At 37.7% G+C, this 18,346-nt stretch overlaps 1 protein-coding gene across 11 annotated transcripts in view; it reads right to left on the bottom strand.

Moving 5' to 3' along the window:
• The window catches only part of def8 (differentially expressed in FDCP 8 homolog), a 96,508-nt gene that overhangs the window by 28,909 nt on the left and 49,253 nt on the right, over window positions 1-18,346 (bottom strand). For 10 of the 11 annotated variants that reach the window (XR_009267122.1, XM_058752381.1, XM_058752383.1 and 7 more), the window contains 5 exons: window positions 14,780-14,921; window positions 13,345-13,509; window positions 12,965-13,092; window positions 1,057-1,170; window positions 837-917 (listed from right to left, as the gene is read on the bottom strand). Coding sequence is in view for 10 of the 11 variants with exons in the window: in XM_058752381.1 (XP_058608364.1) it covers window positions 837-917; window positions 1,057-1,170; window positions 12,965-13,092; window positions 13,345-13,509; window positions 14,780-14,921 (630 nt within the window). In the remaining variant the exon portion in view is untranslated. The remainder of the gene's footprint in view (window positions 1-836; window positions 918-1,056; window positions 1,171-12,964; window positions 13,093-13,344; window positions 13,510-14,779; window positions 14,922-18,346) is intronic. The other variant, XM_058752386.1, reaches the window with a different exon arrangement.

The raw sequence follows: 18,346 nt of genomic DNA, 5'->3' as shown, positions 1-18,346 counted from the left end.
AGCAGGTCAAAGGTCTGGAGTTGATTCTAAGTGTGCCATTTGCATTTGGAAGTTGTTGCTGTGAACCCACATCATGCAGTCAAAGGAGCTCTCCATGCAGGTGAAACAGAGACTTGTTAGGCTCCAAAAACAAAACAAATCCATCAGAGAGATAGCTGGAACATTAGGAGTGGCCAAACAGTTTGGTCCATTCTGAGTAAAAAAGAATGCACTGGAGAGCTCAGCAACATAAAAAGGCATGGACATAAACAGAGGACAACAGTGCTGCATGATCGGAGGATCCTCTTCATGGTAAAGAAAAATCCTTTCATTTAAATGTTTTAAATTGATGATATTGTTAACAATAGAGTTTATAGTGAGAATAGTGTTTTCACTATATTTTGGATATTAATATCCACTGCAGAGTTGATAGTTCAGCCCAACTGATCGCTGGATTAATTTGATCAGCTGTAAAACAATGATTCTGTCAAAATTATTGATGAAGGTTGACAACAGAGCTTAATATTAACACTACTCTTGTAAATATTTTGTTAATATACAAGTATTATACTTGCCAAAACAGCACTATTTGTATACAGTACATTTTTGTGTGAGATACAAGGAATGACTGTAAGGCCCTGTCCTAGATGAAATACTGAAGTGTCTCCATGAAGGCTATAAAGTATCCCTTTTGTGGTCGCTTTTGTGCCCCTGATGAGTTAGAACTGATGCAGGCTCCACAGCACAGCCAATTTATACGCCTTATGCCACTAAAGTGTAAACTCCAAGGAGAAATGAAAGGGTGTAGGGCACCATTTGTGACATGGCCTAAATGAGATTGTGTCCTAATTACTTACATGCAGCAGGAGTCGGGCCTCCATGGCTTCCTTACAGGTGATGAAATATGGCTTCATTAACAATATATCCTGACGTAATTTCTGAAGTACAGGAATGATAAGAGATATAATTAGATCGCTTACTATTGAATGCTGTTTCAGCAAATGCACTGTTCATAATAACCCACTTTACAAATAGTTTAAAAAAAGGTTTACGATGTCACAATTAAAAAAAACTTACTCTGATTTCCACCAGCTCCTCCACAAAGTTAAAGAGAAGAGGGTTGATTTCCTTCAGTTTGAGCACAGGCCTGGACATCATCAAAGCAAGATAGCGCATTGATGTACGGCACACCTGAACACATCAATACACACACCACAATCAGAGTCTTAAGTCATGAGTCACTATCAAACTGAAAAAATATTTATATGGTAACATTTTAGTTTAACGGACAATTCTTACTATTAACTTGTTGATATATATGTGCAATATCATATGAGTAGCCGTGCCATATGGCTTTATATTGTCACGACTGTGATTCAGCCGTAGGCAATCACAGCATGCCGATATAAAGCCATATCGTGTGATATTGCTCATACATATGAAGTATGATAACCTGCATCTGATACAGCATTCATTCTTCAGCTCAATCTCATATTCATAATACATCATCAGTTTGAATGTCTGCTGAGGAAAGCGATATCTTTATCATACTATCCTTTCATCTGTTAAGGGTGAAAGCACTGCTCAGTGAATTTGTTGGCTGTGTCTTATTGGTGTTGTTGAAAGTAAAAATAACTTCATTGTTTACAACCCTGTTTCAGTCTTTTCAATATTCAGCAGTATTTACTGCTGACTCGCTCATAAAAACAATCTCTTATCGCCATCTAATTGTGGAACAATGAAGTTCCAATATCACACTCCTCTAAGTCAATTAGATTTGAGGACCAGAAAGAACTGTTCTATTATATATATATATATATATATATATATATATATATATATATATATATATATATATATATATATATATATATATATATATATATAGCTTTTCTGAAGATCCAGAGGAAAAACAACACTGGCATATTATTATGCAATTACGATAATGTAAATTAGAGATGCACCGATCAACCAGCCAGGGACCGGAATCAGCCGATTTTCCACATGCCTGACCTGGACTGGTGACCGGCAAGTCAGTCTCATGTCTTGCCGATTCCGAGCTGGTCCGTTTTGACATCACAGCTACGCTCACAACTGCATGTAAACATGTTGTCGGTGTGGAAGTTCTTCACTGTGAGTGAAGAAGACACAAAGTTCGCAATTTGTAATACGTGTAGGGCCAAAGTAAACCGTGGGAGAACCACAGGGCTCGATTAACGATTGTACAATTTTTAAAGGGGCAAGTGAGAGAGATTTTTACTTACCCGACCGGACAAGAAGCCTGATTAAAACGCCAATAACAAAAATAAAAGGAAATACTGAAACTTGGCCACCAAAAATTTTCACATGAGAATGATTCTGATTTTACTGCATTTAGTGTAAACGGCGTCTGATAATATATTGATGTCATGCCAGATGAGGCTCATGCAGCCTAAATGAGAGAGAGACTCATGCAGAAATCAAAAGAATTGAGCACAACAGCACTGACGAAGTATCTCAGAGAAAGTTGTAGATGCATACTGAGGTATAAAAAATGACATTTAGCCTATAATATATGATATAGGTGAGCAACATGTCAGCATGATTGCAATATGACACCATACAATAGTAGTTCAATAAACAAGAAGGTAAAATGATTGACTTACATTTTAGACACAATATTGACTGTTTTTGCTCAGTTTTTCAAAAGAAAATAATTTCAATCAAAGCCACAGCAGAACAGTTGTTCTGTCCAACACACTGCGGTGTCTCTGAGCAACACACAGCAGTGTTACATTACTGAATGGATCCACGTTATTGAACGAATCGAGTAAGTCAATGATTGAGTAACCCCTTCATAAAGACAGTCACTTGCCTCGTTTTTGAATGAATGACTAAATGACTCACTCATTAAAACCTATTAAATTAATAGGTCATTTAAATTAAACTGCTGGTTTCGTCTGGCCAGAGGAGAATGGCACACTATTTCGACACACTATTTCCCTGTTTAGTACTGTAAAGCTGCTTTGACACAATCTGCATTGTAAAAAGTGCTCTATAATTAAGGGTGACTTGACTTGATTTACTTGGTGGTTTGGTTTCATAATTAAAAGTATCACTGCATTTTTACCAACATTTCTTATTTTTATGTCAAAAAATTATTTAAAGGGGTGGTTTACTGCAATTTCACTTTTTTCATTTTAAATAGTGTGTAATGTTGCTGTTGGTGCATGAACAGTATCTGCAAAGTTGCTGCGCTGAAAGTTCAACGTAAGCGGAGATATCGCCTTTTAAAAATCAGGACGTTTAATGCCTACAAAAACTACAACGAGATACTTCCCGGGTTGCATATGTAAAAAACCCATACATTTGCATCAACCCCTCCCTCCGGAACATGCCAAAGAGGGGGCAAGGCCATGTTCTGCGGCTTTGTCGAAGAGGAAGAGTTATAGTGGAGAGTTGTAGCCATGCCGTCGAAACGTGTTATTTTCACCCAGCTGTCAGGTCTTCTGTGTTCGGGCTTCCTACGGACGCTGTAGTTCGTCAACAATGGTTAAAATTTATGTTTGATTATGTTCCTGACAATTACAATCCTAATTTAGCTCTCTGTGCTGCGCATTTTACGGAAGACAGCTTCCAGAATCTACACGAGTTCAAAGCCGGATTCACACAGAAGCTATTACTAAAACATGGAGCAGTTCCAACTTTAAAACCAAAGGCAGCAGTTGTTGGGCCACAACCTGTAAGTAAGATTTCATAATTTTAAATGTATTTGCATGTATAATTTCAGACGTAATGTTTTAATTTTATCAAGGACGTAAACAAATGCCAACGCTGGCTTTAGTAGCCAGTTAGTACAAACATTTTGGACCCGAATTTGTAATTATGTACTAATTTTGTAAATGTATTTTCCATGTATACTTTATGACGTAATTTTTCGATTTGATCAAGAACATAAACAAGCCAACGCTGTTTGGTTATAGTAGCCAGTTAGTTCGATGCTATTTTGTGTGTATAAGACAAACGTGTACAAACTTCAAAAAATGATATGTAATCACAACAGCAAACTTCCATTCAGAAACGTTTTGTAAGAGCCGTGCTTGCGGAAGTTCTGCTTGACTCTCTTCATTACCGCTTTCTGGATCTGATTCTGGCTCAAACTGATACGGCAATATTGACACCATTATTTACATTTGACCGGACCACATGCAACTGTCGCCAGTAAAGGTAATGGGCGTGAAGTTTCCGGACAATGTGCAGTACGCAGTTTAGCCAATCACAACACACTGGCCCAACTAACCAATCTGAGCCCATCGCCTGTTTCTGAGGGAGTGGTTTCATAGAATCAGGAAGTCAACCGGTCGTTCAAATGACAGAGGAGAAAGCGGCTTACAATAAAGTTGAAATATATGAAAAATAAGGCGTTTTTTTTAACAAACGAAACAAGAAGACATGTTATATTGCACCCCATAAACACAATCAAGCAAAGAAAAAAAGCAGTAAACCACCCCCTTTAAAACTTTAATCGGTAACACTTTATTTTAGGGTCTCTTAACTAGTCACTTATTAGCATGCATATTACTAGAATATTAACCATTTATTAGTACTAATTAAACACATATTAATGCCTTATTCTACATGACCTTATTCTACATCCCTAATCCTACCCAATACCTAAACTTCAAGTCAAGTCAAGTCAAGTTGCGCTTTATTGTCATTCCGCTACATGCGGGGGCATACAGTGGAACGAAATGTTGTGCCTCACAGGACCATGGTGCTACATAAATACAGGCATACAGCAATGAAGTAAAACAATATAAACCTATACACAACTATCCTACTGATAGATTTTGACGATAAATATACTATATATAACTTTGTTTTTTTGTTTTTTTACCTATACATAAACTAAAAAATACAAACTGTACAAACTATACGAGTGCTTCAGAGAAATACTGTACATGTGCGAAGAGAATCATTGTGAGTCAGCAGCTGGCTGGGGAACAGTGCAAGATGATTTGTAGTGCATGAGCATGTAAACATACATATATTACTGAGTCTTTTTGTGGGATTTGTATACACACAGCAGTGTGTGTGAAAAGTGACTAGCGCGCATAGAGGAGGAGAGTGTGCTACTACAGGTGGTTTGTACAGGCCCACTCACCTGTGTGTAGCACACTTCGATTGCACAAAAAAGTTCCTTAAGTTTCAGATGGTCCATGTTTCAGGAGGTAGGGGGTTTGTATGGGGTTTCAGAGAGGGGCGGGGTGATTTGAGTTCAGGGCTCTCACAGCCTGGGGGAAAAAGCTTTTGAGCAGTCTGGCAGAGCGGGCTCTGATGCTTTGGTACTGTCTTCCTGATGGTAGGAGTTGGAAGAGACTGTGGGAGGGATGTGTGGAGTCCTTCACGATACTGTTGGCTTTGCTGGAGCATCGTGTGAGGAAAATGTCCAGGATGGAGGGGAGAGGGGCACCGATGATCCTTGCAGCTGTGTTCACTGTCCGCTGGAGGGTCTTGCGGTCTGCTGCAGTACAATTTCCGTACCAGACAGTGATGCAGCTGGTCAGCACACTCTCAATGGTGCCCCTGTAGAAAGTGGTGAGGATGGGTGGAGGGAGACTTGCTCTTTTCAGCCGGCGGAGAAAGTGTAGGCGCTGTTGTGCCTTCTTGGAGAGTGACATGGTGTTGGTGGTCCAGGTGAGATCCTCTGTGATGTGCACCCCCAGGAATTTAGTGCTGCTGACTCTCTCCACAGGCGAGCTGTCGATGGTCAGTTGGGGGTGATCACCAGAGTTTCTTCTGAAGTCCATCACAACCTCCTTTGTCTTACTCACATTGAGGCACAGGTTGTTAGCGCCACACCATTTCGCCAGCTGTGCCACTTCCTCTCTGTAGTGCGTTTCATCATTGTTGCTGATGAGACCTACCACTGTTGTGTCATCAGCGAACTTGATGATGTGGTTGGAGCTGGACTTGGCAGTGCAGTCGTGGGTCAGCAGTGTGAAGAGCAGCGGGCTGAGCACACAGCCTTGTGGGGCACCTGTGCTTAGTGTGGTAGTGCTCGAGGTGTTGTGGCCGACACGGACTGACTGAGGTCTTCCGGTTAGAAAATCCAGAATCCAATAACAGAGGGAGTTGTTAAGGCCCAGCAGGTTTAGTTTATTTATGAGCTGTTGTGGGATTATTGTGTTGAATGCTGAGCTGAAGTCAATGAACAGCATTCTAACATAAGGGTCTTTGTTTTCTAGGTGGGTAAGAGCCAGGTGGAGGGTGGAGGAAATTGCATCGTCCGGTTTGGACGGTATGCAAACTGGAGCTGATCAAGTGTGTTGGGGAGGATGGTTTTGATGTTGTGCAGACTAACCTCTCAAAGCACTTCATCATGATTGGAGTCAGTGCTATGGGACAGTAGTCATTTAGACAGGTGATTTCTTTGGTACCGGTATGATTTTTGTGGATTTGAGACATGTGGGGACGACTGCCTTGCTCAGCGAGGTGTTGAAGATATCTGTTAGGACATCTGTCAGCTGTACAGCACAGTCTTTCAGTACACGGCCAGGTATGTTGTCAGGACCTGCAGCCTTGCATGGGTTGATCCTAGATAGGGTCTTCCTTACGTCGGCTGGAGACAGACAGAGCACCTGGTCGTTGGGAGGTGTGGGCAGTTTTTGTGCAGGTGTGTCATTCTGCATTTCAAACCGTGAATAAAAGTGGTTGAGTGTATCTGGGAGGGATGTGTCATCATCACAGGCCTGTGGCGGGGGCTTGTAGTCTGTGATGGTCTGAATGGCTTGCCACAGACTCCGTGTGTATGGCTTCTGGTTGGCGCGTATGGTGATGGTCATGGTGACTGTCACATCATCAGTGCACTTTTGGATGTAAGCAGTCACAGTTTCAGTGTACTCCTACAGGTCTGTGTGGTTGTTGTAGGTGGCCGCCTCTTTAAACATGTTCCAGTCTGTGTCCTGGAAGCAGTCCTGCAGTGCTGAGGTAGCATTTTCTGGCCATACCATGATCTGCTTTAGAACCGGTTTGGCAAGTGTGAGAAGTGGTCTGTATACTGGGATTAGCATAACAGAGATGTGGTCTGAGTACCCGAGGTGGGGGCGGGGTTCGGCTTTGTATGCGTTCTTTTCTGTTGTGTAAACAAAGTCCAGTGTGTTATTTCCCCTTGTTGCAAAGTTCACATGTTGGTAGAACTTTGGCAAAACTGTCTTTAAGTTTGCGTGGTTGAAGTCACCGGCTACCTTACTAACTATTAATAAGCATTAATCACTATTCTAAAGTGTTACCCTTTAATCTTAAAACATTATTTATGCATTTGCAATTTTGAGGTGTAAATGCATTTATGACACCTCAGCTTCATTAAACAGTCTGAGTAAGTACAGTAAGATGCAGTAAGATGAGTAAGATGCAGATTCTGTTTCCCCTACAGTGGAAAGAAGAAGTTTGTTGATACTGATTTTATTTTAAAGGTAACAACTCTATAGTTTCTTGTTATTCTGACTGAATTAATTGAAAAAAAATGTAAGAATTTGATGTAAAATATGACATTTAATAAAAAAAAAAAAAAAAAAACTCATTTATAAACATCTGTTTTCTTATACACAGCAACTCATTTCTACCTCTTTACAGTCACAGAGCACTTTATATTGAGTTAAGTGAGAGAACATCTTTAAATTAGTCCAGATTGGTGGAATTGTAATGTTATAAGGGACCAAACACAACATAGGTTAAATGAAGAGCTAAGGAGCTGTCTTTAATTACTCAGTAAAGATCAAGGGCAGTATATATACACACTTTTAGTCTTAATTGCATCAAAATTTTAAGAATTAAAATTGTTCCTGTGGCTCAGTGGTAGAGTTGGGATAGTTAGCTCATACACATGTGTACCGACTTAGACTTAGCTCATACACATGTGTACCGAGTTTGGTGAAGATATCTCATTCCGTTCCAGAGTTATACTTCATTACTTCATGATTCCCTGTGGCTGTTAAACACCTCAGGTAAATAATTTGAAACGTAGGTCTGTCAAATGAGAAAAGTTCAGTCATACATTTAAAAAGTTTTCTGAAGTAAAAATTATGCGTTTGTCACAAACACATCCAAAGAGTTTTCTATTCATGTGAGAAAAGCACTTGGGTGCATTAATGATCTAAAGAAACAATGCTGGTCATCAGGCTATTTTAAAGAAATTAAAGGCAATAGACAGTGTGCCTTGCTTTAGTGACACACAATGTTTTTAACCTTTTAAACATGTTTAACATTGTAGGTGTAATTATTTTACTGAGAAGTTTTAAGCAAAATGTATATTTGTTTTTTTTACAGTACACATACTATCTATAGGTTAGATTAAAATGAAAACATTTCTTAAATAACAACAAAAAATAAAAACAAACATATACAGGTGCATCTCAATAAATTAGAATGTCGTGGAAAAGTTCATTTATTTCAGTAATTCAACTCAAATTGTGAAACTCGTGTATTAAATAAATTCAATGCGCACAGACTGAAGTAGTTTAAGTCTTTGGTTCTTTTAATTGTGATGATATAGGCTTACATTTAACAAAAACCCACCATCTCAACAAATTAGAATACTTCATAAGACCAATAAAAAAAAAGTTTTTAGTGAATTGTTGGCCTTCTGGAAAGTATGTTCATTTACTGTATATGTACTCAATACTTGGTAGGGGCTCATTTTGCTTTAATTACTGCCTCAATTCAGCGTGGCATGGAGGTGATCAGTTTGTGGCACTGCTGAGGTGGTATGGAAGCCAAGGTTTCTTTGACAGTGGCTTTCAGGTCATCTGCATTGTTGGGTCCGGTGTCTCTCATCTTCCTCTTGACAATACCCCATAGATTCTCTATGGGGTTCAGGTCAGGCGAGTTTGCTGGCCAATCAAGCACAGTAACACCATGGTCATTGAAACAGCTTTTGGTACCTTTGGCAGTGTGGGCAGGTGCCAAGTCCTGCTGGAAAATGAAATCAGCATCTCCATAAAGCTTGTCAGCAGAAGGAAGCATGAAGTGCGCTAAAATTTCCTGGTAGATGGCTGCGTTGACTGTGGACTTCAGAAAACACAGTGGACCAACACCAGCAGATGACATTGCAGCCCAAATCATCACTGACTGTAGAAACTTCACACTGGACTTCAAGCAACATGGATTCTGTGCACTCTTCCTCCAGACTCTGGGACCTTGATTTCCAAATGAAATGCAAAATTTACTTTCATCTGAAAAGAGGACTTTGGACCACTGAGCAAAAGTCCAGTTCTTTTTCTCCACAGCCCAGGTAAGATGCTTCTGACGTTGTTTTTGGTTCAGAAGTGGCTTGGTAGCCCTTTTCCTGAAGATGTCTGAGCGTGATAACTCTTGATGCACTGACTCTAGCTTCAATCCACTCCTTGTGAAGCTCTCCCAAGTGTTTGAATCAGCTTTGCTTGAAGCTCGCGGTCATCCCTGTTGCTTGTGCACCTTTTCCAACCCAAATTCTTCCTTCCAGTCAACTTTGCATTTAATATGCTTTGATACAACACTCTGTAAACAGCCACACCTTTCAGTAATGACCTTCTGTGACTTACCCTCTTTGTGGAGGGTGTCAATGTTCGTCTTCTGGATCATTGCCAAGTCAGCAGTCTTCCCCGTTATTGTGGTTTCAAAGAACAAGAGATACCCAGAATTTATACTGTAGGGATGGTCATTTATTCAAACTCAAATGTAAATATTCTAATATTTTGAGATACTGATTTTTGACTTTCATGAGCTGTAAGCTCTAATCATCAAAATTAAAAGAAATAAACATTTGAAATATATCAGTCTGTGTGTAATGAATGAATATAATATACAAGTTTCACTTTTTGAATGGAATTAGTGAAATAAATCAACTTTTTGATGATATTCTAATTATATGACCAGCACCTGTAGATCTGTGATCAAGACGTCTGAGCGTGGTGACTCTTGATTAACTGACTCCACCTTCAGTTCTCTCCTTGTGAAGCTCTCACAAGTGTTTGAATCGGCTTTGCTTGACTGTATTCTCAAGCTTGCGGTCATCCTTGTTGCTTGTGCACCTTTTCCTACCCAAATTCTTCCTTCCAGTCAACTTTGCATTTAATATGCTTTGATACAGCACTCTGTAAAAAGCCACACCTTTCAGTAATGACCTTCTGTGACTTACCCTCTTTGTGGAGGGTGTCAATGTTCGTCTTTTGGATCATTGCCAAGTCAGCAGTCTTCCCCATTTCAAAGAACAAGAGATACCCAGAATTTGTACTGTATGGATGGTCATTTATTCAAACTCAAATGTAAGTATTCTAATATTTTCAGATACTGATTTTTGACTTTTATGAGCTGTAAGCTCTAATCATCAAAATTAAAACAAAAAAAAATAACTTTTGAAATGTTTTACTTTACATGTAATGAATCTAAAATATATGAAAGTTTCACTTTTTGAAATAAGTTACAAGAAAAAATGAACTTTTTCACGACATTCTAATTTATTGAGATGCACTTGTACAATTTTGCTCAGACTTAAAATTTAGTTTACTCAGATTTGTGTGTGTGTGTGTGTGTGTGGTGTAGGTATACCCTACATTATGGGGACAAAGATGTCAATATCCAAAATCTTTGTCCTTGTGGGGACATTTTTTGTCCCCCATGAGGAAACAAGCTTATAAATCATACAGTGTGTTTTTTTTTTTTGAAAATCTTAAAAACACACAAAGTTTTCTGTAAGGAGTAGGTTTGTGTGTATTTACCTGAAAACACATCTCTTCCGTCAGCACTTGACTTCCTCTTAAAGAAAAAAAAAAAAAAAAAAAAAACCTTTGCTTTCTTTCCTTAACCTCTCCCTGTATAGCTAGTATTTACTCTGAACAATCCCTGATACTTCGTATTGCAAGCACTGCCTATGTCTATTTGCCTCTTTATAATGGATCACTTATTGTATTCCTCAACTGTAAGGAACACTTTGGATAAAACCATCTGCTAAATGAATAAATATAAATGTAAATGTGTAAAGTTGGTGTAGGGTGATGGAAAATACAGTTTGTACAGTATAAAAACCATTACACCTATGGAATGTCCCATAAAATATGGAAACCCAACGTGTGTGTGTGTGTGTGTGTGAGTGAGAGAGAGAGAGAGACCAAAGAATCAGCCAAAGTGTTGATTCATTGTCTAAAGCAGGGCTTATGTAAAAAATTTTTGTTTGTCTTGTCATATCATGTTATGTACTTTGATTTCTTTTAAACAATATTGTTCAGCACAATGGCCAACCACTGTTGTTTTATTGTGCTTTATAAATAAAATGAACTGAACTGAACTAAAGCATGATTCTGTGCACATCTATATGAGGTGGATTCTGTAAAGCCATTAACACAAGCACAAAGAGGATACTGTCGTCCACTGTCAGTTAGACCCCACAATCACCTTCACTGTCAGAAGTTAAATGGATAGGTGAGGTGGACTTGGTGGATAGTTGGTGGTTTGAATAATTTTTAACTTAAGACTCCTCCTTATAAGTTTACCTAATCAGCCTACAGATTAGGTTGTACCGATCCTACAGAGGTGTTAGCATACACACATACAGATGAGGTAAAAAGAACATGCCCAAACATAACAACTTTTCAGACGCATATAGAAATATGGTCTTGGTGAATTCTTTAATTCTATGTTTCAGTTTTTACGTGCCTTATTGGCACAAGTAATATTTGTACATTTGTATTGCCAAAGCATTCCAGTATTGGCTCATACAATCAAAAACAAGTGATTTCTTAGCTATCAACATTTAACCTATAGATCAAGCAGAACTGAATCGTTCAGGGGTTTGACATGCACACGTGTTTGGATGTCTTCCAAACCCCCCTCCCCCCAAACAAAGCATATTCCCGTTAACAAACATATTAAAAATTTTATTGGACACCGACTACATCACGGTAGGAAACAGATAGAAGTTTTGGGCTTTGGGCAACCAAAGGTGTTGACCTAAAACACAATCATGGAAGCCAGACGCCAACGCTGACAGGGGTCATAAATCAGGTCATAAATCATCAATCTGACACAAGGTATTGGATACAACTACTTGTGTGTGTGTGTGTTTGTTATGTTTATTGAATGCAATTTCAATTATTCATATAATTATTTACAGGTGAAAGAATATGACATCTGAATGTATTTTGATTGAAAATGCACTACTTTGATAAAAATGCATTTCTCACATTTTTTTAAATCCAAAATGTTGTATTTCTGATTAAACCTATCTGCATTCAAGTGGTGATAAAACATGAACACATGAAGATAGAATAAAATTGTGTTATTTTATTTTTATTTTTTTTAAAGCAGAGGCTCGGTTCTTTATTTTGATATATAATATGTTCATATATTCATTGAAGAAAATATTCTGAGGGCCGTCAAATTTAGGTGAAAATCATCAAAAATGCTGGTGGTGGCTGGCAACTTTAAAAAAAAAAAAAAAAAAAAAATTGCTGGTGGGGAAAGAGTTAAGCCCCCGATATACTTTAAACGAAATCCAAAAATTAACTGGTGTGACAATTTCAAACAAAATCAGGCCAAAAGTTGGTTTGGAGTTTGTAACAGCTTGCCAAAGCAATCTTTCCAGATAAATTTCGATCTGGCTGGTAAACACCTTCGAACTACCATTGATCCGAGGCAATTATATAATAGGTAGGTGTGCACAGTGGCTCTGCCCTCTTTGACGTGAAATCCGTCGAGGTCAGAAATCCAGTGACAAAACACTGAAGAGCTGCTTAATAGTAGAAACTGAAGTTGCAATTCTAACTGAAATCAACTCTGACTGTGTTTTTTCATGTTTAATATTGTAAAGCAATTTACATATTTATCTAAACACCGCTCTCAGCAGCATTGGGATGTTTGCTAACATTATATCCCTAAACAAAAAATGAAAAAGAACTTTGCTGTGAATCTATCTGGGCCTTTATGTACACATTAGACAACATTTAGATTCACAGATTCAGTGTTACTGTACCTTACGGGGCTCAAACTCCCAGTTGTGTATGACTCTAGATGGAATAATGGCTGTGTCATTCCAGTGGCAGCTGCTGCAGTAATACTGACCTGTATAATCACACTGCCGTGCCTCATTAGGAACACCCCCTACACAACACAAGACAATGTTTTACAACTTCCTATGCAAGGTATTTTGAATTCTAAATATCAAAGTTAAGTCACCATTTTTCAAATTATAGAGCAATCATACAACACTAAATCTAGCACTTCTGACTATAACCATAAAGAACTTATTAACCAAAAAACAAAAAAAACAAAAAAATCTGTTCACATTTGTGTCATCATCAGGGACAAAGATAAATGTTAGAAGATGTGATGTCTGTTTGGAAAGAGACTTACGTAGAGAGATGGGTGTCCGACATTCAGCACATCTGTAGTCCTGTTTGTCTAGACCAACTTCAGGACAGATGCTGAGTTCATACTCAGACTGATGGCTGACCTTTGACCTCACACATGGTTTGTTGATAAGATTCATGCACTTGCTATGACAACGGTAATAACAACCTGGAACCAGAAGTGGAAAGCAATTCATATTAGCTTTAAAACCAAACATTAAAGGGATAGTTCACCTTCAGCTGGCCCCTAATGACTTGCATAGAGTTTTTTCCCCCATACTATGGAAGCCAATGGAGACCAGCAACTGAAGGTGAACTATCCCTTTAAGTTGTGTCATCACACAGTAAGATCTGAATACATCCATTCTCCAAATAACTAGTACTATGTAGAATTGCAGGGATCCAGCGTCCCAAGGTGAAGGTACAGAAACACCCTGGATAGACAACCAGTCCATCACAGTAAGATCTGAATTTGCTTAAGCAATTAAACTAATTACCATTATAGCCTGTCTTTCGGATGAGACGTTAAACCGAGGTCCTGACTCTCTGTGGTCATTAAAAATCCCAGGATGTCCTTCGAAAAAGAGTAGGGGTGTAACCCCGGCATCCTGGCCAAATTTGCCCATTGGCCGCTGACCATCATGGCCTCCTAATCATCCCCATACACTGATTGGCTTCATCACTCTGTCTCTTCTCCACCAATAAACTGGTGTGTGGTGGGCGTTCTGGCGCAATTTGGCTGCCGTCGCATCATCCAGGTGGATGCTGCACACTGGTGGTGGTTGAGGAGATTCCCCCCTTTCCATGTAAAGCGCTTTGAGTACCCAGAAAAGCGCTATATAAATGTAACAAATTATTAATTATTATTATAATTATTATTATAATTAAGTGTCAGATTGAAAAGCCTGAAGTGTCAATTACTTAATTACAGATGTATCCAAGGTTTTGTGAATAGTGCACCACAAATCACACTATGGAAATACATGTTTGAAATGTCAAAGAATAGTCCATCCAATTTTTAATTTTTTTTTGTGGAACTCAAAAATTTAAATGTTTAAATAATTATGAGAAAGAATTATGTTTAAAGAATGATAAATAAGTTATCAAGATAGAAAAGGGGAAGACTATGAGTACTTTGAATTTTAATCATTTATATTGTTATTTTTTTTAAACACAAATAATATTGGAAGGCTCGGCATATAGTGCACTTGTCATATGGACTACATTGGATATTTATAGTTCTATCATGCTTTATTAGTATTTTTGTTCTTTTAGGAGCTTCCCAGCCACTGGGAACTTTACGTTTTATGAAAGTAGTGTTTTATTGAAATTAGCGGCATAATCATTTTCCTTTGGGTAATGGTTTGGAACAACAGTACTTAATGACTGAATCAAATGTGTTTATAATGTTGCATTGGGTTCAGTTGAGATGGTCTGACCTGTGCAGGTGTACCAGGTCTGAATGAGGCCCCATATGATAGTGCTACACTTGTCACACATCTGTTTGACACTCTTGCTCTTCTCCTTTGAGAATCGATGCTCTAATAGAACCTGCAGATTCGGCTCATCTTCCTCTGGATCCTGTTTATATCCAACACAACAGTAAAACACAAAATTCCACAATTTATTCATAAAATTTACCACTAACCAAATATTTAGACAACTAACAGAATTTATGTTTCTCATCAACTAATAAAAATGTTTGGATCTAAATCAGGAACCCTAAGTGGATACAGAAACAGAGCAGGTACCCTGATATATTTTCTATACAACAGCAGAGTGTTTCAGAGTAACATTTTAACATGTGCATACCATATTAACGTATGTGCATACTTTTTATGATGCTTACATTGTAAATCTATAAAAGTAAATGTCAAGTCACCTTTATTTATATAGCGCTTTTAACAATACAAATTGCGTCAAAGCAACTTCACAATATCAAAATAGGAAAATAGTGTGTAAATAATGTAAAATGACAAGATTAAACACTCAATTTTCAGCATTTCATTATTGAATTTAGTGATGTCATCGTCCAGCTTAGTTCAGTGTGTACAATGTATACATCACATTAATTAACATATGAATTTAATGGGGAAAGACAATGAAAGATTTAGCTCAACTTTAGCTTTGACTGAAGTTAACAAATGTGTTACTAAAAATATTGTATTTTTGTTTAAAGCCTATTTTACGGTGACCGAGAGAGCTCAATGTGCTGCAACCTAAGAAAACAGATGCAAATAGATAAAGCACTAGCAAATTAGGAAAACATCGTCATCAGTTTGACAACACTTGTACCGTAAATACTCACAACACAACCATATACAGAAACAAGATGCAAATACAGAAACGTGCTGCAAAAACTCACAACACAATAAAATACAGAAATACGTGCTGCAAATATGCACAAAGCTAACAAATACAGAAACAATGCAAGAAGCACAGACCACAACAGAACCATTACGAAAATGAACCATGGATTTAATACAAATAAAACCAAAAAAAAACATGGTTACTTAATAAACCATGGTAACCACAAATTAACCATGGTTTTACTACACTAACCATAGTTTAAACATGATATTTGTAGTAAAACTGTGGTCATAAAATGGCAGTCAATACGCCAAAAAAAGTGATTGCTACACTTTTACTATAATAAAACAATGTATCAGATGAATCACATTAAAGGAAATGTATCAAATTAAAGGATACGTTGAGTGAGGGACCTATTTTGCGCAGCCCTGATTTCGAGAGACAGTTTATTGTTCAGACAGATGTGTTGAAGTTGGGGTTAGGAGCGGTCCTGATGCAATAAGAAGAGGGAGTGAGATATCCAGTGGTGAATTTGAGACGGTAATTATTTTCTCGAGAAATTAGGTATTCAGTGGTGGAGAAAGAGTGCTTAGCGTTAAAATGGGCTCTTGATTCCTTGAAATATCATTTGCTCGGCCGAAATTTTGTAATCGAAAAGGACCATAAAGCGTTAAACAATATGAAAGATACAAATTCTCGTTTGACACGATGGTTTTTATCCATACAACCCTTCTGCTTTACATTGAAGTATCGTTCGGGGGTCGAGAATACAGCAGCTGATTTTCTTTCTCACTCACCGTGCGAGAATGCATAGGTGGGGGGAAATTGTGATGGCTGAAGCTACACTTTACAAACATTAAACATATTGTTTCTTCTTTTGTTATCGTTTGCCTAAAAGGTTGTATTTATTTTGGTTTCTTTAAGGTTATAGATATATCCTACATATTTGTTTACAAGGTGGTACGTTGTCTCTTTTTGCGCCAATAAAGATGAAGAGCGATAGCACCCAGGTATAATTCGTCACTAGAGTGCACGCTAGTGGCTGAACAAAAAACATCTAGACAGATATGGGTTTAAACATGATCTTTATTTAATGGTTTAAGTTGTACAGCTTACCCGTGGTCCCGCGTGGATCGGAGGCCTATTATTAAAAGGGCATGGCTTTTTTTTATGTCCCTTATATCCTTGTTGGGGAATTATGGGAAATGTAGGTTTTGGGACAATATGGGTGTGTGGGTTGTGTGATGTATAGTTTGCATTCTAAAACTTATACTTATCTTATTGTTTTGGGTTTTTTTTTTTTTTTAGGTATAACATTTTCACCATTGCTTATGGTAAATGTGATTTTGTATATTTGGATAGAGATATGTTCTTGTGTGTTATGTGTAGCAAATTAGCTTAAAAGGGAATTGTATATAAATAATTACAATTAATTATGATTAATTACAATTATTTATATCGGCTGACAGTAATAACTGTAGCAGAATTAAATTGCTATCAACTGATCTGTTCGTCCAGCGACCATTCAGTGTAAGTTCATATCAACTCTAAGAAAGGATATTTTCGTGGCCACAGAAAATACTTTCCTAAGTATTAATGCATTAGAGCATGTAGTAAGGATCGAAAATCGTAAAGGGACATTAATTTGCAAGGCAGAAACAGAAACTCATGTAATGTGCGCACACAACTTGTATTAACTAAACGCTAACACACATAACTAATCTAAACAAACAAACAAACAAACAAACAAACATACACTCACGCATATTAGAGCTGCACGATTCTGGATAAATTGAGAATCACAACTTTTTTTTGTCTCGAATTGAGATCACGATTCTCCCACGATTCTGAACTAAACAAAATAATGTGTGACAAAATATTATTGCTGCAGTCTATTTAAAAGTGTTTAATTAATTTGAATGAATTACTAAACATGTTAATCATATATATATATATATACACATATACATACATAAATATACAGGTACGGAAAGTATTCAGACCCCCTTAAATTTTTCACTCTTTGTTATATTGCAGCCATTTGCTAAAATCATTTAACCCTTTAACGCGTACGATCACACCGGTGTGATCAGTCTTGGCTGGTCCCTGGAGCGTACGATCACACCGGTGTGATTAGAACGTTCAGTACGTCACGTCATCAACTGCTGAATTCAAATCTGCTTTCTGGCGCGGAGCCAGATCAGACGCGCGAGCGCTTGTCATATTATCACTTATTCAGTGTTTTCAACCATATAATGCTTATTTTAGATTTCAGACATTTAAATACACATAAGTACTAGCAAAACCACACATTTATAGTTTGTAAAATATGCACTGATGTCTATGGAAGCAGCAATAATCCTTACAAATATAATCTGACGACATGTTTCATTGATATCATATACAGATTGTGTAGATAACTTTAAAGTTTACTCTGCTCTTCTCCCAGTTTACTGGAGACTTACTTTAACGTGTTTCGGGAGGAGAGGATGAATTTACGTGTTGTAAATCCCACAGCTGGGATTCAGCGCTAACAAACATGGCGGCGCCCATCACCCAGTATAGATCAACTAACACGGTCATTATAAAATTTTTTAAACAACCAAATACATTTACTTGCACATATTTCAGAATCGGAATATCAGATATTTCATAATATAGCGAGTATGTTTGTGAATATTAATATTAAAAAAAGG

The sequence above is a fragment of the Onychostoma macrolepis genome, chromosome 18, assembly GCF_012432095.1.
Source record: "Onychostoma macrolepis isolate SWU-2019 chromosome 18, ASM1243209v1, whole genome shotgun sequence".
NCBI classification, from domain to species: domain Eukaryota; kingdom Metazoa; phylum Chordata; class Actinopteri; order Cypriniformes; family Cyprinidae; genus Onychostoma; species Onychostoma macrolepis.
Note: the sequence above shows the minus strand (reverse complement) of the source record. Positions and strands in the feature narration are given on the sequence as shown.